This window comes from Miniopterus schreibersii (assembly GCF_964146895.1).
Source record: "Miniopterus schreibersii genome assembly, chromosome: 12".
NCBI lineage: Eukaryota > Metazoa > Chordata > Mammalia > Chiroptera > Miniopteridae > Miniopterus > Miniopterus schreibersii.
The window spans coordinates 27,005,142-27,030,351 of NC_138112.1; the positions used below are offsets into that span (position 1 = coordinate 27,005,142).

At 40.6% G+C, this 25,210-nt stretch overlaps 1 protein-coding gene and 1 pseudogene across 2 annotated transcripts in view; both read right to left on the reverse strand.

The window, feature by feature from the left end:
- Positions 1 to 6,801: 6,801 nt before the first annotated feature.
- The window catches only part of CCDC83 (coiled-coil domain containing 83), a gene marked incomplete at its 3' end in the record, with an annotated part of 50,363 nt that continues 31,954 nt past the window's right edge, over positions 6,802 to 25,210 (reverse strand). The window contains exons 8-12 of the mRNA XM_081153833.1: positions 22,691 to 22,759; positions 14,451 to 14,572; positions 10,673 to 10,740; positions 9,955 to 10,154; positions 6,802 to 6,963 (exon numbers count right to left, since the gene is read on the reverse strand). Coding sequence (XP_081009959.1) covers positions 6,802 to 6,963; positions 9,955 to 10,154; positions 10,673 to 10,740; positions 14,451 to 14,572; positions 22,691 to 22,759 — 621 coding nt within the window. The remainder of the gene's footprint in view (positions 6,964 to 9,954; positions 10,155 to 10,672; positions 10,741 to 14,450; positions 14,573 to 22,690; positions 22,760 to 25,210) is intronic.
- LOC308565050 (bromodomain testis-specific protein pseudogene) lies at positions 17,846 to 20,514 on the reverse strand (annotated as a pseudogene). Its single transcript has one exon. The product of its transcript is annotated as a bromodomain testis-specific protein pseudogene (transcript).

Sequence of the window (25,210 nt, forward strand, 5' to 3'; positions counted from 1 at the left end):
ATCGAGTAAAACAAGAGAGGGTAAAGCAGGCCTTTAACAAACAGCTTTTTATTGCCACAGAATTCCCCAGGCCTCCTCCTTTCCTGAATGGTTCTAGTATCTGACTATGGGACTCAGAAAGAAACAAAAATGTTACCGCTGACCCACAGTGCCGGGCCTCCCCTCTCCCACACTCTTGAGAATTTGGGAACTGGGCTTACTGCTTGTTCTACAGCCTGACCCGCATCAGCAGGCCCAGGGTTTGGCCTCGGAGCTCTCACACAAGGTGGCGACTGGGTCCCTCTCCCCAGCCACCCCAGGATGGAGCCAGCTCCTGAATACAAGTGTGCAGGCCCAGCTGTCCTCAGAGACCAGCCGATGCCTCTAGGCATGTGACCGGTGGCACACAGGCGCGCTCTGTCAGCCTTCATGGGAATGCACAGCTAAAGCACCCGGACGCCTTGGGCCTTCCTTCCAGAGATCACGGTTAAATGTTGGGCATCATTTCATCTGCCACATAGTACATGGCCACTAGGGGCCGGTTACATGCACTCTCTCTGCTCCTTCAAATAATCCTGCAATAGAGGAATCCGGTCCACGTGATACAGATGAGGAAACTAGGCTCGAAAGGGTAGGTAAGTTGCTGTGCAAGAGTTGAGGCCTCCAGCCTGAGGTGTTTTCCCACACTCTACCCTGTCCCTTTACACCTCCTTAATTTCTTCAAGCTGATCTGATTCCTGGGCCAACACAAGCAATTTCCGAGCCTCAGGATAAAGAGGCCCACACCCAGTCCCTACCAGCAAATCTTAAATAACGCCATCTAAAACTCAGGTGCTTGGTTTCTCTGAGAACTGAAACCTACTTAAAATCCCCCTAACCTCAACTTAAATTTCTTTTCCAACCCTATTAAGAAAGGTGCTCAAAATAGGATACTGGGAGTTAGAGAGACCACCAAGCCCACTTGGAATATCTCAGCCTGCCTTCTCCCACTCCCCTTGCTTCCTTCTCTGCATTTGTCATGAAGATGGAAAGCAGGTTCCACCAGCCCTGAGAAGCCTCCCCGACCCGCCAGGCTCTCTCATTGGACTGTGAGCATCCTGAGGAAAGGAGCAATTTTATTTTGCTTCCCCTAACGCCATGCACACACTTCACTGAATCAGTGACGCTGGTAGGAAGCCCACAGTGCTATAACATTGCATTGAGACTTGCTTTGTAATGGAGTCATCTAACAAAGCTACCACTCTAAGTTGCTTAGAATCTGGGTGGTTAAAAAAAAAACCTGCATATTTGTTTTAGAGATACTGCTACTTTGCAAATTCTAAACACAAAAGAAATGATATTAACAGAAGGAAAGAACATTCTTCCCCTTCAAAGGATGCCTTTTCAACTATGACATCTTCTTGGCAGCAAGCAAGACTTCTAGTCATCTGATATTTTCTTCTGATTCAAATTGATATTGTGAAGGAGAAACTGCCACAACTAACAAATTAATGCTGGAATCTTACCATGTTATGCCTGGCTTGTTTTAATAATCTCATGGTCTGAACTTTCCAAGTGTGAGAGAAAAACAATGTCAGCTTCTGCTGACCTACTGGAACCAGTGCGCTGTCACATGGCCTTCGTTTGTTGGTTCCTGGAAGCTCTGTGATTTGTCCCAGTGGAAAGTGAGTGAGTTCCCCCCCTATCTGTTAGAAGTAAAGATAAATCTTATTTATAAAATGTTTACATTTCTTTCTTAAAATGAAAATTGGCAAAGCCACTTCATATTGTTATTAGCTTTTCCAAGGACGTCTCTGTTTCTGTTGACCTTTGAAAAACTGCCCGAGCAGAGTATTCTGCCTTCCTGTCAGGAAACAATCTTTCTCCTGTCCACACTACAAGACATAAACATGACCTTTTAACTTCACGGAATGAACTGGGATATCGGTGTTTGGAGGACAGTTTTGGGGAAAAACTTTTTTGACCTATACATCAGTCAAATGCACAGATCTTAAGTGTCTGGCTTGATGAATGTTTACAAAGTGAGCTCATCCATATTAACTGCCATTCAGAGCGACATGTGGAACTCCAGAGGGAATATACCTGCTAAGAAGGGCTTCTCGTGGACACAAATTTATAACTAGAGTCTTGCAGCCTTTGCCGACAGAGGCCTCCCGCACACGCTGCATTTCAGGGAGAAGCTACCCGCCGAGCTGTCAGCCTCCCCTGCTGCGCCCCTGCTGGGTCAGCCCTTATAAGGGAGCGCCTCCTATTGTCTTTTGACCTGTAGGACTGACACCTGTTTTGTCCAGGTGGAACTGCTACCTATATCCTCATTTGCATGTATACTGACCAATCAGAGTGGCTCCATAACAATCAATCAGAACTCAAGAAGCCAACCAATCAGGCCAGTGCTATTTGGACCAATCAGACTGTGCATATTTGGAGTCCTCATTTGCATAAAAATGGGCCAATCAGGAACTAGAGTGTGAACTTTCTCTGTAAAAGGCTGCCTACCTTTTGCACTTTGGGTTTTTGGTGGGGGGCTGTTTCAGGGGTTTGCAAAGCGTTTACCTGAATCAAGTTTATCGGTTTCCTGCACCCTGGATTGGCATGAGATTGGTGGTGGTGACCTTTTGTTGATAAAGATGACCAGGAAACTCCTTTATATACCATCTCAGTCATTCTCTACCACAAAGGTAGCTATTATTCTGACTTCTATTATCAAGATGCTGTCCTGTTTTTGAATGTTGTGTAAATGGAATCATACTATATATGCTTTTCTGTATCTTTTTTTAACATTATTTTATTTTTTTAATCCTCACCTGAGGATATTTTTTCCATTGCTTTTCAGAGAGAGTGGGAGAGAGAGAGAGAGAAACATCAATGTGAGAGACACACATCCATTGGTTGCCTCCCCCACGGGGCCCTGGATAGAGCCTGCAACCAAGGGACTTGCCCTTGACCAGAATCAAACATGACACCCTTCAGTCCAGGGGCCAAGGCTCTAACCACTGGGCCCAACCGGCTAGGGCCTGTTTCTGTCTTTTGTCAATCAATATTATGTCCATAAGATTGACCTAGGTAGCCACATTTTGCAGTTTATTCTTTCCTAGTGCTGTATAGTATGCCATTGCACGAATATAGCACAATTTATTTACATATTCTACTGCTCATAGTCATTTGGGTAGTTTCCAGTTTTTGGCTATTATCAGTAAAGTTGTTAGGAATATTCTTATCCATGTCTTCTGGAAAACATAAGCACTCATTTTTGTTCCATAATAAGTGGAGTGGAATTGGTGATTATGATATATATAAATACATACATATTTATATATGTATGTTCAGCTTTAATAAATACTGTATACATACTCCAAAGTGTTTGTGCCAATTTGTGCTCCCACCAACAATTGTATGAGAATTCAAGCAGTTCTGCATCTTTGTCCACATTTACTATTTGCAACTTTTTAATTCTGGCCATTATATTGGGTGTAAACTAGTATCTCCTGGTTTTAATTTGCTTTTCCCTGATGAGTAATAATGTTGATCTCTTTTTTGTGTTTACTAGTCATTTGTGTTTTTTCCTACTGATTTGTAAAAGTTCTTTATATGATTTTTTTTGTTAGATACATGCATAGGAAATATAGTTCGCCAGTATATGGCTTGCTTTTTGACTCTCTTAATGGTATCTTTAAATAAAAAGAGATATTAACTTTTTATTTTCACCCAAAGGATATGTTTATTGATTTTAGAGAGAGAGGAAGGAGGAGAAAGAGAGAGAAACATGGATGTGAGAGAAACATGGATCGGTTGCCTCCCATATACACTCCATAGTTATGTGCCCTGACCTGGAATCAAACCCAAAACCTTTCTGGTGTACAGGACAACGCTCCAACCAACTGATCCCCACTCAGCCATGGCAAGAGACCTTAATTTTAATAAAATCTAATTTATCAATCTTTTTATGGTTAGTGATTTTATGGCATTTTTTCCAGGGAAGTGAGTTACATAGGGAACAGCAGGCTTAGGGAGCTGTGTAGAACACTGCCAAATCCACATTTACCCATATACCAGATGTAGTTTTTAGTTTTTATAACCCCCCAGCCCTCACCTTTGCCCCTCTCCACTAGACCCCACCCTCTCCTCTCTCTGGCCCTAACCACATAGTTGTCTGTGTCCATGGGCCATGCATATATGTTCTTTGGCTATTCTCTTCACCTTCTTTCATCCCATCAGCTCCACCCACCTCTCCTTTGATATCTGCCAGTCTTTATCATGTATCCATGACTCTGGTTCTATTTTGTTCATCAGTTTATTTTGTTTATTAGATTCCATATATGAGCGAGATCATGTGATATGTGTCTTTCTCTGACCAGCTTATTTCACTTAGCATAATATTCTCCAGGTCCATCCATATTGTCTTAAAGGGTAAGAGATCCTTCTTTTTTATAGCTGCATAGTATTCCATGGTGTAAATGTCCCAGAGCTTTTTTATCCACTCATCTATCATGGGCACTTGGGCACTTGGGCTCTTTCCAGATCTTAGCTATTGCAAATAGCACTGCTATGAACATAGGAACTCATAAGTTCTTTCTGATTGCACACCACCATTTTGACTGAGCTTTGCCTGTAATTTTTTCTTGTAATGACTTGCCAGGTTTTTGTATTATAATTTTATTTACTTAATAGACCAATTTTGAAGTGTTTCTTTTCTCTATATTGTTTGAAAGAGTTTATGTATGTTTGGTATTATATCTTTTTTAAATGTTTGAAAAAATTTATCAGGGTTTGAAATTTTTCCTTGTGGGAAAATTTAAAATACATATTTGATTTTTTAAAACAGATCTAGGACTATTCAGAAATGTTTTTCAAGAAATGTTTTCATTTCATCTAAGTTTCTAAATTTATTGGGACATTTTTTCCTATAATTTCTTCTTACTATCTTTCAACAGTGTCCATAAAAATTAGTGATGTTTTCTTTTTCATTTGTTTTCTCATTTTTTGTTAGTCTTACTAGGGGTAAGTTTTAATTAACCCTTCAAGAACTACCTTGTGGCTTTGTTGATTTTCTTTTTCATAGGTCAGCATTCTATTTAATAGATTTTTCCTTATTCTTCCTTTACACTACTTTACTTAGGTTTATTTTTGCTGGCTTTTTTCTAGATTTTTGAGATAAAATTTTAGGTTGAATCTTCAACCTTTCTTGTTTTTAATACATGAGCTTAGTTATAAATTTTCTTTAAGCACCACTGTAGCTGGATCCCACAAGTTTTGACATGTCATATTTTTTATTATCAATTAAAAATATTATTTCTTTATAATTTTTTCTTTCATTCATGGGTTTTTAATTTTTTTACTGATTTCAGAGAGAGGAAGGAAGAGAAAGAGAGAGAGGTAGAAACACCAGTGATGAGAGTCATTGATTGGCTGCCTCCTGCATGCCTCCTACTGGGGATCGAGCCCACAACCCGGGCATGTGCCCTGACCAGGAATCGAACCAAAATCTCCAGGATCATAGGTCGATGCTCAACAGCTGAACCACACCAGCCAAGCTCCCCATGGGTTTTTTAGAAATGTCTTGCTTACTTTCATTTTTTTTGTACTCAGGTTAGAGATCTGTGTTCTATGCATTTCAAATTTTTTAGTATTTGTTGTGATTTGCTTATGGCTCAGGATATGGTCCATTTTTATAAATGCTTCATGTATACTTGTAAAGAATGTGTAGTCTAAAGTTGTTCAACTTTTTATGTCTTTAATGATTTTTAAATCTGATTGATCTATCAGTTATTGAAAGAGGTATCTTAAGATCTTCAAGTCTGAATTTTTCTGTCTTTTTTCTTTTGTTTATTGTGACAAAATGTACATAACATAAGGTTTGCCACAGTGTTTTTCAGTTTGGTAAATTTTGCTTTATATATTTTGAGGTCATGTTTATTAGTACATATAAATTTAGGATTGTTATATCATCCTGATGGATTTATTTAGGAAATAAATAAATTATTTATTAGGAAATTATTCTAAGAAATGTTTCTCTTCACTTTCTCTTTATTTCTCTTAACAATTCTTACCTTAAAGTTACTTTGTCTGATAGTTAATCTCACCACCTTATTTTTTGTTAATGTTTGCATGGTGTATTAACTTTCAATCTATCTGGGCCTCATGTTTATAAGGTGTTCCTTGTAGAAAGTTTTCTAAGTAGATCTTGCCTTTAAATGAAATGCTGATGTAAATCAAATTCAGGCCCACTCACAGTTGCCTGGGTTTGTGGCACCCATAAGAGGGAAATGGTAATGCCTTGGGTAAGAACGCAGCAGTTTAGATTTGACAGAGCTGATGGAAATGACCACCCTCAAATGTATTTGTTTGTGAAATGTTTTATATTCATTATAAATAGTGTAAGGTTAAAGAAGAGTAGGCTTGAATTGTGGAATGGTTAACTGCCATTTAGCATCCTCAGAGGGAAAGATGTGTAGTCGGTGCTATGTAAACCTCTAAATTTTTCTTAGAAAAATTTCTAATTGAACTATTTCATATTGGAATCATAGATTAACCAGTGGATTTTTAAGTTGTAAAGAACCTCAGAGACCATCTTGGGCCCACTGTCATGCTTCTGATTACTTGAATATAGAAATATAACTTATACTTTCATTTTTGTTGCTCATGCCATGCAGGTAAGTGGATAGCTGAATACTGGGAACTTCGATTTTAAATATAATTATGACCCTTAGAAATGCAGCTTGTTTAAAAATGGACCAAAGTATAAACAAAATGGGCAGCTGACATATTGCAGTTCCTAAAGAAAATTTATAAGGAAAAGTAGTTTTCACTTTGCAGCTTTTAGTCTTAGAGAAAAGGCTTCATCATTTTATACGTGATGTGGCTTTCTGGGCTGCTGGCATCTTCATAGAATTTGACGGGCACTTCCTTCTCTTGAAAATGAATTGGCATTTTCTTGCTCTCCACACGCATGAGCTTCACTTTTAGGGGGCCCAAGTTTACATAATCCTATGGAGAACAGATACAGAAGAGAATAGGAGAGGTTACCAGCTTCAATAGATAAGGCTCCCTTTATCTGACAGGTTTCATGGCCCTCTTCATTGCCTGAGTGCTGTATAACATGAAATATGAGAGCCACTAAAAATAGAAGCCACTCTGTAAACTTAGATACCCAGGGGGGCATGGTCTCCCAAAGAGCAGGCAGCCAGTCTGGCAAGGCCTGTCTTTCAGGGGGTTGGGTGGAGGAGGGGCCCCAGCCAAAGCGGGGAGATACATTCTCTGCAAGGTCCTTAACTGGTAAAAGAAAGTGTGGCCTATATATAGGATGTAACCACAGCACAGTTTTCTATATTATTCAAGAACAAAGGGAAAGACCTGCAAACATCATTTTGACTATTAATATTCTAACATTGAGCAAATTCTTTATGAATTTTGCCCTTTTCACAGGACCTTTGGCTGCTGTATAAATAAAACTTATCATATTCTGCCAAACTAACTATAGTTTAAGATCTCAACAAACAGAATTAGAACTCTAATTTATGTGAAATCCCACAGCCACCCTCAAACAGCTCAGGCCCTACCTAATGTGCTTTCCTCTTGGGAGCTTTCCCAAGTCATGTTTTCTTTTGAATTCCTTCAACACTTCTTTTGAATTCCTTCAACAAACCTTTCCTGAGTTCCCACCATGTTCCAGGCTGTGTATCAAGGGCTGGGCGCAATGACAGGCTCACAGACTGGTCAGAGAGGCAGCCACCGGTGATACATTCCTCTAGCACAGTAATTAATGATTTTCTTATCTCTCTTCTATTAGCTTGTAAGGGATCTGAGGGCGGTGCCTGCCATCTAGGCATCTTTGAGACTTCATTTCATCCTGTTCTCCCCCTGAAATTCCCAAGCATCTAACACGTACCTGGAGTGTTGCGGGAGTCTCAATAAACATTGATTCAAATTTAGGAATATCAAAAAATGAAAAAGGAAATCGATGTTTTGTTACTCAAAAATGCATATAACTGTATTCAGTTTTGAAAGTACATAATTATAGAACTATACTAAATGTAAGAGAGGAGAAAAACAAATTGATAGACATCTACCACATAGTTCAGAATCTTCATACACTGTGTTAGTCTGCTCAGGGTGTCATAACAAAATACCACAGACTAAGGGGCTTAAACAACAGAAATTCTTCTCTCACAGTTTTGGAGGCTGGGAAGTTCAAGATCAGGGTGCCAGCATGATTGGGTTCTGGTGAGAGCTCTCTTCCCGGCTTGCAGATGACTCCCTTCTTGCTGTGTCCTCACAAAGTGGAGCCTATTCTCATAAGGCCACAGTCTTATCAGATTAGGACCCTATCTTTATGACCTCGCTTAACCTTAATTAACTCCTAAAGACCCTATCTCCAGATATAGTCACATTGGGTGTTTGGGCTTCAACATAGGAAATGGTGGGGCAGGAAGATGTCATTCAATCCATAGCCTACACAATGCCATTTTTACCACATCAAAAACTTCTAAGTAAAAAGGTTTTTCATTCAACCAAGTGGTATCCAATTTTAGAATTTTGTAGACAATTGTCCACTTGAGGTCATCGAAACATACTAAGTGTCATGATTCCAAGGCACTCATGGGGGTGTTTGAATGCTATAGGGACTAGATCTTTAGTCTTTAAACTGTTACTCGATGGTGGCAGGACTGAGTTGTAGTTAGTTAAAATGATCTTTGTTGATTTAATCAGTTTCTTCTGCTTTCCTATATCACTTTTTTTCATAAAAAACTTTAAGTTCTAGGAGAACTTTTTAAGTTATTGGTAATACCAAGAAGGAAAAGAGCAAGGGGTCAATGTGGGGGTAACTATAATGTACCAAAAGGTTTTAAATAAAAAAGCTTGGCCCTGACTGGCATGCTCAGTGGTTAGAGCGTCAGCCCATGCACTGAACAGTCACAGGTTTGATTCCCCATCAAGGGCACATACCTGGGTTGCAGGTTCCCCACCCCTGATCGAGGCGCGTGTGGGAGCTAACCAGTTGGTGTGGCTCTCTCACATCGATGTTTCTCTCTCTCCTCTCTCTCTCTATCTCCCCCACTCTCCTCTCTCTCTTCTACTCTCTCTAGAATCAATGGAAAAAATACCCTCTGGCAAGGATTAACAACAACAACAAAAGGCTTGAATATTCCAGGTTTCATTCAATGGTATATATATGGCAGTTTGTACTTTCCAAAGATGTCCAAGCTAATATATATCCTTTTATATATATATATCCTTAATATATATGCTTTTCTGACAATGTGATGCCAACCTTCCTCTTTCAAGATGTATGAACTACATTGCCTCCACTTGGGTGGAACTTTGTAACTACATCAACCAATAGATTATGAGGGAAGGGATGGTGTATGATTTCTAAGGCTAAGCCATGCAGAACATTGCAGCTTTTGTCTTAGTCTCTGGGACTGCTTGCTCTTGGAGAAGCCAGACGCCATAACAAAGGGCCAATAAAAGTGCCTTGTAGAGAGGCCTGTGAAGAGGAACTGAGGCCCCCAGCGTAGTCAGCATCAACCTGCCAGCCATGTGAGTGAGCCACCTTGGAAAGGGGTCCTCCTGCCCCCATCAAGCCTTCAGATGACTGCAGCTCCAGCCAACATAGGACTGCAACTGCCTGAGTGTTCAAATGAGAACTGTCCATTGGAGCCCTTCCTGAATTTCCTAACCAACAGAAGCTCTGAAAGAAAATAAATGATTATTGTTATAAGCCATTGAGTCTGGGGGTAATTTGTTATGTATTATTAGATAAAATATATGGTACACTAGCAATGGAGGTGTATAAATGAATATAGGTAGCAAACTGGGCAAGGCTAGGGGTAAAAATAGTATCCAATGAGATGTTAATGGTGGGCACATTTTACCCGTAATTGCAAATAGAATTTTTCAGTATCCGTATTGTAGGTTAATTTTCTCCAATAATAAAACAGCATTATCTTAGTAGTCAAAATTGTTTATTAATCTTACCTTGAAATCCTGCTCATCCTCATAGAGTAAATATTTCATGTCAGAAGCCATAAACTTTGTGCATGAGCTCTCTCTGTCTGTGTTTAGCTGCTGGTCAGATATGATGCTGTCCTCTTGACTAAGGGGGAAAGCACCGATCTCAATTGATGAGCTCTCCGTGTCTCTAGTTTCTACTTCTACGGGTTCTGATTTTGACTTTTCTAGGATGAGTGAAAAGTAATTAATTATGTATGTATTTTAGACAGATAAAATTAAACTACAATACATACTTTGTCACATTTTTAATTTGAAAGACCACTGAGAATCTCTTGGAGGAGATGAATTTGAGAATTAGAAATGTAGAATCTGTGTATTAAAGTGAGGGCAAGCCCCATTTTCAGACACTATCTGAGCTGCATTTCCTTCTGTTGGCTGTTAAGTTACAGTAATCATGGGAAGATTTGTGTGTGTTGGTATTTTAGTTGGTTGGCCAAAGTGGAAACCACACCAGAGTAGAAAACAGTCCGTCTCTTTCCAACAGTATCTATTTAATTCCCTGTGAAACATGGTGGCTTTGACTTGGAAACAGGACCAGTGCTGTGAGAGGAAGAGTGTGGAGGGGCTGGCAGGTATCTCTTCCCTGAATATGCATCTGTTCCTTGGGCATGAGGTGCCTGTCCATAATAGATGCTCAATAATGTTGTTTTTTTCTTAACTTGCCATTACAATAAAATAATACCTGTATGTATTTCTGGCACTTTTTCAGGCGGCTCTTCCTGCCCAGCGGCTTGGGTAAGATACAGGCGCCTGAAGGAACAAATAAGAAAAGCAGTCTGTCAGTCAGCAAGTACTGTGCCACCTGCTCACTAGTGTCTGCGTTTCTTCTGGGTGCTGGAGACACATAGATGAAAATGAGACACAGTTTCTGCCCTTGAGGAGGGTATAGGGCCCAGCGGGGTGGCAGGCAGGCTTGCGGTATTTTAGGGTGACGGTCTGCACCATGCTGGGTAGTGAGCGTAGTGTGAGAAGTGCTGCGGGCGGAGAGAAGCAGCACCTGGTTCAGCTTTAGGAAGGGGGGGCTGGTTTCCCGGAGAATATAAAACCTGAGCTGCGTCTTGAAGAGCCAAGGGCTGTTTGCCAGGGAGAACTTGGGGCGAAGGGAGGGCATTTCATGATCAGGGAATAGCACTGAAAGTCCCAGAAATGAGAGTGAGCAAGACACCAGTCAGGTGGCTGCCGGAGGAATCCAGGTGAGAAATGCCAGTGGCCTGAGTGGGGCGGCTTGAAAATGAAGAGGAGAGAAAGAGCGAGCAGGAGGAACCCCAGCTGACTGGGGGCTCTGGCGTCCGCTGAGTGGCACGTTTCAGCTGCGGCCTGCGAGTCGCTCTGCTGTTGCAGCTTTCTGCGCATGTGCTTAACTCTGCTCCCCTTTTCAGATTCCCACGGAATTTTCAATCAGAAAAGATATGCCTTGACAGCTCCGGATGGCATTTCCATCAGGTTTGCCTGAAGACAGCAGGAAGCAATTGGACCCTTAAGATATGCGAACAGCCCCTCGCCCTTAGCAGCTTGGCAACCAGAGTGAATCCCCTGGTTTACACCCTGCCAGTTATTTAAAGAGCAGGAATAAAGTATTACTCAAAATGCTGAAGCCTCCAGAAAATAATGCAACTGCATACAATGTTTGTATCTGTAAAACCTTCTTAAGGCCTACCTAGTGAAGGTTAGCTTCATATGTAGCTTTGGTCTTCAAGTAGAGGTGTCCGAGGCCATAGAATTCTCTTCTTTTCTAGTTTTACCATTTAGAATAATAAGATTTTACTAAATGCCATAGCCTTCATACAGCTGGTTTCTCTCTTAATCATTAGTTTATTGTCACTTTTGTATGGCCATAGGGCAGAGGCACTTGATATTTAATGATATAGAAAATACTTTAAAGAATGTTATTGTACGAAGTCAGGTTGGATAGATTTGTAGGCATTAGTCCACTTCGCTTCAACCCTGTGGCACTTCAGTTCCTGGGTAGTCACCTCTGGCTGACATTCACCTCATCTAATGAGCAGACACTATGACCTTCTGTGTGAGTTGTGAAGGGAAGGAGTTGAGGGAGCTCAGGCTGGGAAATGTACCAACTCTATTAGCTGGCACAGCCCATTCTTCATCCGCATGAGAAAACAGAACTTTTTATATGTCCACTGAGGACAGTTGATGCCTACTTCTCAGCGCCTTACTAGTATTATTACACAGGACTGAATTCTCAACAGAAGAGGTGGAAAGGTGGTTACTACAAAATATACAGTATGTATTTTATTTCTTTGACTTGAAAATGGGTACAGTAATAGCTCCTGAGTATATGTAAAGCTTTCCTCTGGATTAGAAGTGTAACAGATAATTGAGGGTTTACATGTTCCTCTGTTTCTTTATGGAGGTTTTTCTAAAATGTCCTAAAAAGTTGTCTCGAGGGGCTTCAAGTCCAGCAAGGAAGCAGACATTAAAGAAGGAGTCGCCAGTGTGGTAGATGCCGGTTGCAAAGGAAAAGCTCAGGGTGCAGCCGTGTACACTGGGGCACATGACCCAGCTCTTACAGATGCCTCCCTACTGTTTCTTTTTCCTTGGGGGGATTTTAATTTAATCTCTCCCAACTCTGAAGCAAGACTCATGTCTCCCACTGAAGAAAACCAACCCACAGGGCACTGATGAACAATGTGGATTCTACTGAAGATAGTTGTGGGGAAGACAGAGGGGAGGGAGAAATTGCATATGACGCAGCAAACAACTTGAAAATCCTCATTAAAAAGCTTCTCATCTCCTTTCCTCTCCTTGCCAAGTTTCCTCTGGCCAATGAAAGAATTCCCCTTTGTTAGAGTCAGCGCGTCACAGTCCTGTCGGCACCGGCAGATACAGCCGCCGAGCCGGCGAAGCAGGACACGGGCTGGCAGTGCACGGGGAGCTCTTTCCTCAGGTTTGGCTGGTTCGGAAAAGAGGACAGTGAACAGCAGGCAGAGCTGGCCCGGCGGTTGAGCACTGGCCTATGAGCCCGAAGGTCAAGGTCCAATCCGGGGTCAGGGCACAGGCCTGGGCTGCGCTCGATCCCCAGCGGGGGGCATGCAGGAGGCAGCCGATCGATGACTCATCATTAATGTTTCTTTCTCTTTCCCTTTTCCCTCTCCCTTCCTCTCTCTGAAATCAATAAAGATATATTTTTTAAAAGGTCAGTAAGAGCAGATAGCAACGATTAGAGGCGGGGCAGGCGTGTGGGGCTGGAGACTGAGCCTAGAGAGGAGGGCAGGCAAAAGAGAGCATTGCCTGGTGGGGGACAGGAAGGCCCCCACCTCCTAGGGGCCCTCAAGGGCATCAGCTTAAGAGTCTGGAGATACAGGAGCTCACCAATCAACTAATCCGTTCAGCTTGACTGCCTGCATCACCCCCAACGGCACGTACCTCTCCAGGGCAGCACACGCCAGCTGTGGAGAGGAGGCAGGCGGCTCTTGCTCTGTCCTGCCCCACCCAGCTTTCACCCCGTGAAGTAGTTGCACTGTCTCCCAGTTTCTCCAATCTTGTATCCTGACACCTGTCACTTAACCCCGCAAACACAAACCCCACAACTTACCTGCATCCACCCTTTTTGGGATACATTAGGAAGTTTGTAAGCAACAAATACTTTGTTATGACTCAACTAGTATTTTTCCGTGCCACACAAGCCACAGGAACGACTTGAGTGGAAATGGCTTCCTGGCTCTTCCACTCTGTTGAACTTCTCTGCTTTCATTCCTAGACCCAGATGTGTCCCTCCCATCTTGCACATGTACACCTTACGTTGTGTAATTTATTTCCCCTCTCTCCCTAAACATGCTACTATTTAGATTATTTCTTGTTTCTGACTACTCGTTCAAATTATGAATGCCTCTTTGAGTTTTAATTCCAGGGCCCCAATTTTCCATCAAGATTGTTATACAAAGACTTCTTTGTCAGATAAGAAAGAGATAACCTAAAATACAAAGCCATGTGCATGTGTGGTTTCTCTTGTACAGGAATCGATGTGACTTTGAATGCCAGGCTATTTACTCTTTCACTAACTATCAAAGGAAACAATTCTATATTCTACAAGGCAGGGAGAAGCCCAGAACACTTCCAGGAAGCTGCCACGAAACTGGCCACGCCCTCCTTTGGGCTAACCCCGTACCTCACACACCTTCCCCTGCACTGCTTTGCATTGATTTTCATGCTCATATTCCCCGCTGGCCTGGAGGCTTCTGAAGGTCTGCAGCTGTGACAGTCACGGTAAGTGCTTGCTATTATGACTAAGCACATTGCCAGGAAAAGCAAGTCAAGGTTTGCACTGTACCAATGGTCACTTGTCACAATCGTATACCTTTACCACAGCCATTCTGCGAGTCCCTTCCTTTTCAACTATTGCAATCTGGCTGGAGCACTGAAGAATTAAGGCATCTTTAAAAATAGCTTTTATAGACGCAAAGGTTTATAAAATACTTTTTAGATGTGTTAATACATTTCACCTGGGTATTTTGAGATCCACAAGTCTACAGTTGAATAGTTGATCAATGAGCACCAAATTTTCTTCTTCCAGTTCGTGAATAGCTTTTTCCAATACTTCAACTTCCTTCCTGTGATTTGCAATCTGTTCTCAGGGGAAGAGAATGGATGGTTGGTACTTATTTAGTCCTACTTAGCCTTCTATAAGAAATTCCACTCCTAAGAGTGCTTTTGCCTGAGAGGACAATCTATCCTGTATTGTTATTACTGGGTTTGCTTTGCCCTTCCTCTCTAAAGGGAACGGGTGGGACTCTTTTCCAGGTCATTTGCAGAACATGTTTGTAGGGTTGTTAGGCATTTATTACTGAATGGCAAGAGTTGGCCTTTCCTACTCTCTCAAAACATCATAGGACTCACAGATGAGGCTAGAGGCAGAGATAAATAAGAACATAAGACTAATTAATTTATCAGTGTGGTATATTAATAGCTAAATGAGGATCTATATAAGGTTAATTACAAACAACACAGAAAACTAAAAATACTGGAAGACAATAGTAAATTACAGCATTTTTAAAAAGAGAAGTACATGCCTAAAGCCCTTTCTATCAGCCTCTATAATACAATTCTCTTTTCTTTTATTGCTGGGGCTGTTCTGAGAAATATCAGGTAGATGGATAGTGTTCATTCGTTTGTTCATTCAGTTGTATTGTGTGCCTACTATGTGCCAGAAACTACAGTACACTTTGGGAAAAAGGATCAGCGAGATAAAATAGCCTTCAAATATCCCTTAGCTTTGTGGGGAAGATGGTAATAAAAACAGAAAAGAGTGTGATAAAACCATGGGAAGCTGTGCAGGTGCTGTGGGAGGAGACAGAGGTTCAGCCTATGTCAGCTGAGTGTCAGTGATGGGGGTATGGGGTCCTGAGGGAGAATTAGCAGAAGAGATAACATCTAATCCGGATCTTGAAAGCCATGGAGGGATTCCCTAGGCAGAGAGGAGAGTGCACATTCTAGGCAGAAGGAACCACACATGTGAAGGCACAGTTATTTCGGCGTGGACAGATACAGAGTGGGAGTTGGGAGAAGTAGGAGAGGAACTGTACAATGAGAGAAGAGGCGAATCATGCTGAAGAGTCTGGCTTTTGTATTGCAGGTGATGGAGGGTCATTGATAGATGTAGCAGGTTTAATTAACAGTAAGAAGTATGGCTGACTCTACCCACAACATTTGCCAGTTACCTTGATATAGCTATCAGTTTTTAATAAGTGTATGTTGATAACTTCTGTCTAAAGGAGGCTTGTTGGTGGAAAGAATATACAGAAAAATGTTACTAGATAGAATCCTCAACTCACCTCTCTCCCTCCCCAAGCTGGAAAGACTAATGTGTATTGAGGAAGCAGGAGACAGGAAAGGCTCAGGGGTTTAGATTCAGCATCTGTTAGGAGTTGCCAAGAGTGTAACTGAGATGAGCGCCTAGAAAGAGATGGCTAACATTTTTGGTTTGTAATTGAGATTTAATTATTGTATTTTAGAATCTGGAGGCAGTCAGTGCATTACCACATGCATACCTCTATGCCATAAGTCATTCATTAAATGCTTGGATTCTCACTATGGCAAGGCTCTGTGCTAGATGCAGAAGGATACAAAAGTGAGTCAGGCGTGGCTCCTTCTCTCTAAAGAGTCTACAGTCCAGGGAACAAATATGCAATTAATGATAATATACAACAATGCCTTGGCATCGTAAAGGCTCAAATATTGCTGGTGGCTTGGGGTTAGAAAGAAGAGCACGTATTATCCACCTGCCTTAAACAATTTAGCAGAACCATTAAGTCCATAATACTAAATTACAAAGCTGGGGGTTAGTGCTTCAGGATCTGGTATGTTGAGAGAGAATCGGCTTGATTACAAGCTTGAATGCCTTAAAGAAAAGTTTACAATTTTTAAATGTCAAAGGATGAGAAAAAATATGAAGTTATAAACAGAAGGAATTAATAGAACATTTGGAAATGTTTGACCCAAGGGCTTGGCATGCTTGGGAGGCAGCACACACAGTTCTTGGGTTCTTTCCAAAGCTGGGAATGAGGGCCCTTTCGGGGAGTTAAGTCCAGTCTTTCAAACTAAGGATATCCTGTGACATCACCTACCCCTTTAGAGTACTAAGTAAGGTTCTCGTAAGCTGTTATCTCCTTCCCAGCCTTTCGAAATGTTAGGAAAACGAAAACTAGTTCCTTTTATAGCCAAGTAAATACTTTTAGATTTTCTGGGGTAAGGAAGTGAAAGGAGGAAGTAGGCCACCTTTCCCAACCCTGCTCTTCCCCAAGTACCCAAGAAATGTACCTAAGAAATTGAGATAGATAAGTTAGTTAAAACTTAATAGTTAATAATTTAGTCAGGGACCTAGGATTTTGAATAAAATGTATGCTCTTGCAATTTTCCGCTGCAAGATCCAAGTTAGATTTATAACTCTGATTGCTGACGTGTTTGAATAGCTTTGTCTAGTTTTCCTGGCTTTCCATTTAAGTTAGTCTAAGTCATTTAGAAATTTCAATTTTCTCCATTTTCCTAAAAATCAGGCTAAATAAAACCAGATAATGAAAGTCATGCAACAGGACGTTTCATATCCTTCCCAGAAATCTAAGTGTTTGGTTACTGTTGAGAGAGCGTTAAATGGAGAAGTATTTTCAGGAGGTTAAACAGCTCTGTTGCTCATTCAAAATCTTCCTCAAAGAAATGAATTTCTCTAATGAATTAATTAATTAGAACACATACATTGTTCTATATCCAGGCAGTTTTCAATTCTTGTGATAGTACTTATAACCAGAAATGGTTTAAATTAATCTCATAAGTAAATTTAATAACACTAAAATTAATATTTATTGAAATAAAGATAAATTAAATCTATTAAATTTCCTTTAAATGATTTGTCCTTTATTACTAAGCTCTTTTTGTTCATGATTCAATTAAACTTGACATTTTTTTCTGTCTTTTATTTCCACTGAGTTACGAGAAGTGAAAAAGAAAAGAAAATGGAATGCCACTTGTGGCTTTGGTTGGGAGGGTCATGGCACCAAATGGCCCTTCTTAGTAGTCAAATATAATTTTTATAATTATTTTCTCTAAACCTAATATCTATGATATCTTACAAAAGATTTGAACTGTTAAATTATTATTATTAGGATCCTACTGTTGATTTAATAAAAGTACTAAATTTTTCCCTAATATTTTTTGTAACTATTGAGATCATCTTAAGTTTTTTAAATGAATACTTTTAAGAAATTGAAATTGTTTAACCATTTTAGAGTGGTCAAAACACAAATAAGATTGGTATCTTGGTGTCCAAAAGCAATAATTTTACTATATGCATTTTAATCTTTCATATCATTCATTTTAAGTTGATGGTTAATTTAAAAACTGAATTTTAATCAAAGCTGTTTTCAAACATTGTCATAATACTGCTTTGAAGGGTCATATCAATGGTGCCACGCATTGCTTCTCTCCTCCACTCTTGCTCTGTCTCCCCTGCTAAATGAAGGTCTTTGAGGAGCCAGAGTTTGCATTTTATCTTGTTTCCAGTGACTGCTGATGTCCTTTCTCTTCTCCTCCAAGGCACTTGTTTTGCATCTTATTTGAAAGAGATTCTAGTGTGAAGCCAGCATCCCTCTGATTTTCTTGAAATAGCTCCCAATACTTTCTATTCTGTTCCAGGTGCTTCTTGTGTTCGAGCTTTTACTTTCTCTTCTATTGCTGCTTTTCTAAACTGGTGGAAGAGGTCTCGTGAGGATTTCAGCACACCTGAAATTTTGCCTGGTTTACCTAAGCTTTTCCAAGAGTCTGCATTCTTGATCCTTACATCCTTCTGCACAGGAACTTGACCTTCAGGTTCTAACACCATTGTGTCTTCACCAGTGAGGCCATTCAAGCCTTGTTCAGAATAGCCCGAGGAGGCAGGATTTGTAAAGGTGAAATGTTTTTCACACTCTGCAAATGTTTCAGTTCTTGATGCTTAACTGCTAACTGGTGGTGATTTGGCCTTGTTCCACTTGAAGGAGTAAAACAAGAGATTGCATCTTGCATAGATGATTGTCTCTTTCTTTCTAAAAGAATCATTCTGTTTTACTCCAGTAAATTCAAGTGACATTTCTGATTTGGAATCACTGCTGTCTGAAGAGCTTGAATCTGCTACTGCTTTCAGACTCGGATGAGCTGCTGCTGCTGCTTTCTCTCCATGGGAACCACTTCCAACAGCCTTGGATGACTGAGTGTTCTCAGATTTTGTTTTACATTTTCTGGAATTTAGCTGATTGTTGACATTCCAGTAACTGCTTTTCCAACTTCTGTTTTTTTCTGTGAAGGAAGTTCTTCTTTGGTTTTCATTATTTTCTTACCATGAGGTTTTAGTGACCTTTTTCTTAGACATGCAGCAACATATTTTCTAGCTCTCTCAGCGTTGTTGTTTTCAAGGCCTATCTACCTCATCAGGGTTGGAATTTCTCAGTGAAGGCTCTCTTGGTTGTATTACACGAACAACTCTCCCAAGTTTATCTCCAGGGAGGAGTTTGTTTATATCCAGACTTAACTGCCTTTTCTACGATAGCTCATAGGTTTAGCATTATCTTCATCCTCAGGTTTCAGAGCCAAAACCTGCTGCTTCCTCTTTGGCTGATTGCTCTTGGACTTTTCCTTTAATTTCATTTGCTTAAACTTTTTCCTTGGATTTTCGTCTCTGTTATTTAACCTTTTCTCTTTTCTTTTCCCTTTTAGAATTCTTTTGTTTTAGCATATGGAAGGGTACTTAAAACACCTAACGGTACTTGGGTCGGAACCTGTACTTGTTGAACAGCCTTAAGCTGCTCCTGAAGCTTTGCAAGGCGCTGAACTCATGCATCTGCAGAATCACCAGAAGAGTCATCTTCAGAGGAAGCCTTACTACCACTTTCTCGACCAAGCGACTTTTGTGGTGTTTCTTTTGATGTTATATACAGACATGTTCTCAACAGGTTCATCTGGGATCTTTGCATAATGCATTTCAAAAACATCCTGGAGCATTCTTGCCATTGCCGCTACTTCATGATCTGGAGGACTGTATTCGTAGCAATTCATGAACATTAACATCTGCAGCAAATTCATATGCATCTTTCTATTCTCCATTGTCCATTTTTCTCTTGGTAGTTCCAAGATCCATTGGATTTTTCACAGTATCATTGTAGTTAGGGAGGCCCAACACATTAATGTCAACAGGATGATAGAAGAGCCATGCATGTGAAAAGTGCTTCTTGGCAAGATTTCTTTAAGAATCTCACTATAATGCCTTTATATTGTTGCTGAGAATCTGGCAAATCATTCTTCAACACAGCTTCTTTTATGGGTGATTTTGCTGATTCCCCCCCCCCCCCCCCCCCCCCCCCCGTAAGTGCTGGGGGACATTCACCTCTTGCTTTTAACTACTGAAGCTGTAGGAGGTGCATCTGCTTTCCTCTTCACAGCCCTTGTAACCTGAGCCACTGCTTGTGAGGTAGAGTTGGGTGCATCACCTTGTGACACATTTGAAGGAGAAATAGATGTTTCAGGAAATACAAAGGGACAAACTTGCTGCTTAAATACCTTTTTCCGATGCTTTAGGGGGACTTTTTCTGTAACAGGAGAAACTGCTAATATCCTGTTGAGTGCCTTTCTTTATTCTTTCCTTACCACCCACGACTTGCTCTTCTTGTGGCATCTGAAATAATCTCCACTCAATAACCTCTCTAGAGCTTGTGTCATAAGAACAATGTCATCTCCAGGCCTGTTGTATAAATAACAGTTTGAGAACACCATGTTGAAGTCTTCTCTACATTCTGCAGCCTGCGCGTATCATTTATGTTCTAAGTGCTTCTTAGTTGTACTTAGATCCATTGGGTTCTTTATAATGGTCTAATAATCAGGCAACCTTAGCGTCACAGCATCCACAGGCTGCTGAAAAGGCCAAGAAAAACTATGCTTTCATAAACCTTTTTGTAGATACTGCAGTTGATTTGTCAATCGCCTTTTTCTCTTAGTTTTTATATACTCTGGTGGCCGAGGGTTAACAATAGCTGTTTGTCTACTTGGCAGAGATGGTCTTAAATGTTTCAAATCCTATATTCTAACGTTGTCTATAAGTACATGTCCTTTTTCTATACAAGCACTAAAATTGTTTCATTATGTATGCCTTAGTTTTCAATGATTTGTTATTTCAATCTTTCATAGTATTTCTTTCTGCCTTTCTAAAACACAAATAGAGGTCCTGGCAGAAAAAAGCCTGTAAGTTCCTCTTGTGAAAAGGACCTTGTGTGGCCGTCCCCTTTAGCTTGCCCAAGACCAAGTGGTGCAGGGCCGAGATTCTCCACTGTCCATCCCCGCCAGCTCTCACACAAAGGGTAGCTCAAATTAATGCTTATTTTTAAAAACTGGGGATTCATCTTGATTGGTTTTTGGAAATAGTATGGACCATGACTTTATAAAGGCAATTTAAAAATAATTGTCAACATCATAGAAAGCATATTAAATTTTAAATTCCTTGCTTTCTAGACTCACTAACTCTATTTGGTCAAATAGGGAGCAAGGAAAAGAGAAAAGGAGAGAAGATGACAGTGACATTTTTACTTCAGGTATCTGAGCAGATGGTGCAAAAAGAAATACAAGAAGAGAAAATTTAAGGAGAAATTTACTGAGCTCTGCTTTAGCTATGTTGAGTTTGAAGTGCCTTTGGGACATCCAAGTGGAACTATTTGGCAGGCAAATTAAAATGCAGGTCCAGAGCTAAGGACACACGTTAGTGCTCAAGATGCACATTTGAGAATCACATACAAATAACTTGCTACCAAGAGCTGTGTGTAGTTGAAGTGAATTCTCTCAAAAGATAGTGAATTTTCTTTCACAGATGGCATCTAAGCATAGATTACTTGTCTGGGTATAAAGGGAATTTCAAAGTATGGTAGTGAATTTTGCACAACCTCTGTAGCACTCTTGTAGCACCTAAACCAAAAATTATGTGCCCTTTTCATCCAACAACATGCTCTCACATCTTCACTCAAGACTTAAGCCATATATTTGATTCATTCCACCAATACATATATCTGTACCCGTGGACATTCTTTCATTCAATAACCCTTTAATGAGCACATATTATTTATTAGGTTTCAAGGATATATAGTTGAAAAGTCATAGCCTGCTCTGTGCAGTGAAGAGACAGATGCATAAACAGATAATTTCAACATATTTTGTAAAAGCAAGAGTTACAGTGAAACAAGAGAGCACTGGGGGGAAAGCACTTAAGATTTCCTGGGGGACTTACAAAATGATTCACAAAGAAATGGACAATCAAATGCCTAAAGGAAGAATTGTTTTCCGGGCAGATGAGGGCAAGGAGCTAACCGCAGAGGGACTCACATGTGCAGGGCGAGGAGAACAGGGAAGGGCCCCATAAAAAAGGTCTAGAGGTCCTCTCAGGATCACTTCCAGCACGAGCAGTAGTGTGGCCCCGTTATAGGGAGACCGATGGACAGCTGGGCCCACTGGTTCCCGCAGGCTCTCCAGAAGGAGGTGTGACGAGAGCCTGAGGACCAAGCTGGGACGGGATGCATAGAAAGCAGTGGGCAGGGACATCTTGGCCATTGGCAAACAGCTGTAACTGTGGGCTTGGTGTTGGCTGCCACACAATGTCCAAAAGGCCAGAGCAGTCTAAAGCACTCCCGGTGCAGCAGAAAGGCAGAGGGAGCAGGGATCCGAAGGAAACCCCATAGGTCTGAGCCCTTTTTACTAACGCTTCCCACAAGAGGGCATGTGAGCCCCACCTCTCTATACGTCCAGGGCCCACCTTTGAGAAGGGCAGGGGGAAGAAAGAAAATCTAAAGGACTGAACATTTATCTGAAGGAGGCCATGTGATCCCCAAGGGGCAATTTACAACAGCAGACAATGAGGTCAGAGTGATCCTTTAGCCTGGCTCTCATCACCCAGGAGGAAGTGGGGTCCTGAGGAAGACCAGATCAATTGTAGGGCATAAAGAAGCTTTGTACATCTGAGTATATTTTGTAAATTGTGACGCCAAAAGTGATTTCTGGTTATTATTGAAATTATTTATGGTATCCGTTGAGTAACTGTGTGTAATAAGATTAAGACTCCACTTGAATTTTATTTTACCTCATTTAGTGACAGTTCCATGCTTTCCCCATGACTTCAGCTCATAAATAAAAGTCATTTCCAATTAAAAAAAGAAAAGAAATTGTTTCGAAACAGTCCACTCACCTCCTTTTTCAGCCAGTCGTTCTCCCAGATCTCTCGGCAGCTGCCCTTGTCGACGAGCCTTACTGCATTCTGCAAGAAAGCTCCACTCAGCGAGAGCTGCCACGGGGCAGCTCACAACTTTAGCAATGCTGAAGCACAGTCAACTTCTCTGGTCGTTCCTTTTAAATTATGTTTTGCAGATACTTTGGAAACATACCAAAGAACATCTGTTCAGTTGTTCTTTACTATCCTACTGTATAGTGGTTACTGATTTGCACTGCCTAATACGGGCAACTCAGAGAACTGGACAATGGCTGTCCATTCAGTGTAGCCTCTATTGTGACCGAGTCCGACCGCCATGGTGAAATCAAATCACTAAGTGGTCTGCTCCACAGCTGAGACGGCTAACCTGCAGTGACCGAGCATTCTTCAAGTTTATGGTCAAAGACATACTCCAACATATAGCAAAAGCACGAATAACTACATGACTACCTTTCCAATTTGAAAGATTTCTGCATGTTAGTAATAATAATACTACATATTTACAAACCTAACAGCAAATAGTTTCAGATTGGTAGGCAATAGCTAGACAGTTTCCCAGAGAAAGGCTTTTTATTTTTAATTTTATTTTTTTTAATATGTCTTTATGGATTTCAGAGAGAGAAAGGGAGAGGGAGAGAGAGATAGAAACATCAATGATGAGAGAGTCATTGATCGGCTGCCTCCTGCAAGCCCCCCAGTGGGGATCGAGCCCGCAACTCAGGCATGTGTCCTGACGGGGAATTGAACCCCGATTTCCTGGATCATAGGTCGACACTCAACCACTGAGCCATATTGGCCTGGCAAGAAAGGCATTTAGATAAACAAAATGGGAAAAGCCTTACTTAATAGGTTCATAAAATGTAAATTCATTTTTAATTACTTGGATATTTATAGTTTCACCCAAAGGAACATTGTAGTGGATGACAGATCATATTTATCTGTAAGGTACTTTTAAGTGGTTACCATGTTACCAATTCAATATTCAGCAACTAAAGGGCACAACGAAAGAAGAAAAATTAGGAAAAATCTTCTACATAGTTCATAAACATAATTTAAAAATATGTTAAGGGTAAATTTATTCCTTAGAGTCCAAAGATTTGCAATAATAATTTTTTCTTTAAACCAGGCTAGTAAAACTAAGAGTGGACCTACATTTCCTAGGAACCAGGAACTCATATACTCCAGCTACAATGGACACTTCTCAAGTTTCCTCAAACATAGAATTTAATTTCATTTGGACAAAAGTAGGAAGTAGCTCATAACTGAATTGATTTGGCTAATGGCTTAATTCACTAACAATGGAGCAGTGGTTTTCAACTTTGACCACACATTAGGCTCCCCCAAACACTTTGAAAAATTCAGAAACCCTGGCAACATCCCAGGCCAATGACATGAGCAGCAGGATGAGTAGGACTCGGGCATCACCTGGGTTAAACAAATTTCTCAGGTGATTCCAATATGCAGCCAAGGATGTGCAACAGTGGACTATAGGAAATTAAACTGTGTGCTAAAATAGGCAGATTAAATGAGGAACATTCATTCACGTGTGTGGGTGTTTAGTTATGCAGAGAGAAGAAAATGTGCAGTGTAATGATTAAGAGAGATGATCCAAAGGAGACACCTTGAATTGAACCTCGAGTCTGCCACTTGCTCTGGGCAAGTCACAGAATTTCTCTGTGCCTCAGCCTTCTCATTAGCAAGTCCCTACTTTACAGAATTGTTGAGAGACTTAGATGTAAAATGCTAGGAACAGTAAAACAGTCCTCATTATATATTGAACATGGATACTGAAAACATATTTGATCTACATATACATTTTTAATCATCTTAACTATGGCCAGGTCACTTAATTGTTGATTCCACCGTTTTGTCATATTCAAAGTGGCCCAGTTGCACAGGCAGACAGACTGTTGTCAGTTTTCCATAATCCTCTGCATTTGTGTAAATCAGTAAAAAGCACACAGTAGGATAACAACAGTAAAGGAACGACTGAACCAACAGGGAGGCAACAAACAGTTGCTACTGAAACTCAGTGAAGAACTTTAGAAAACACCAGACATTTATGATTCTGAAGAAGGAATGTTCCAGGTGAAGAGACAATCCCAGTGGGGACTCACTGATTTAGGAGATATTCTGGGGACAAGGGAAGGACAGTAAAAAAAAAAAAAAAAAAAAATAGAGAAGAGATATTTTTTGCAAAACAAAGAAATTAGAAAACACATAAGATTAGAAATTATATCTCAAATTTTTTTTATATTCCAAATTTTTAATGCTCCAGCAATGTAAAGTATACTCTCTTAGGTTTGGATAGGTAAGAAAGCACTTTTTAGGCAAGTTACATTTCATTCTATAATTCATCCACTTTATTTAATAACATATTGTAGCCATTATTATTATACTTAAAAATAAATGAGTAATAATTTACTGAGTTCTTGCCCCTTGTGAGGCACTAGGCTACTTAGGTCATCTCACTCAATCCTCATTATTCTCTAAAGGCAA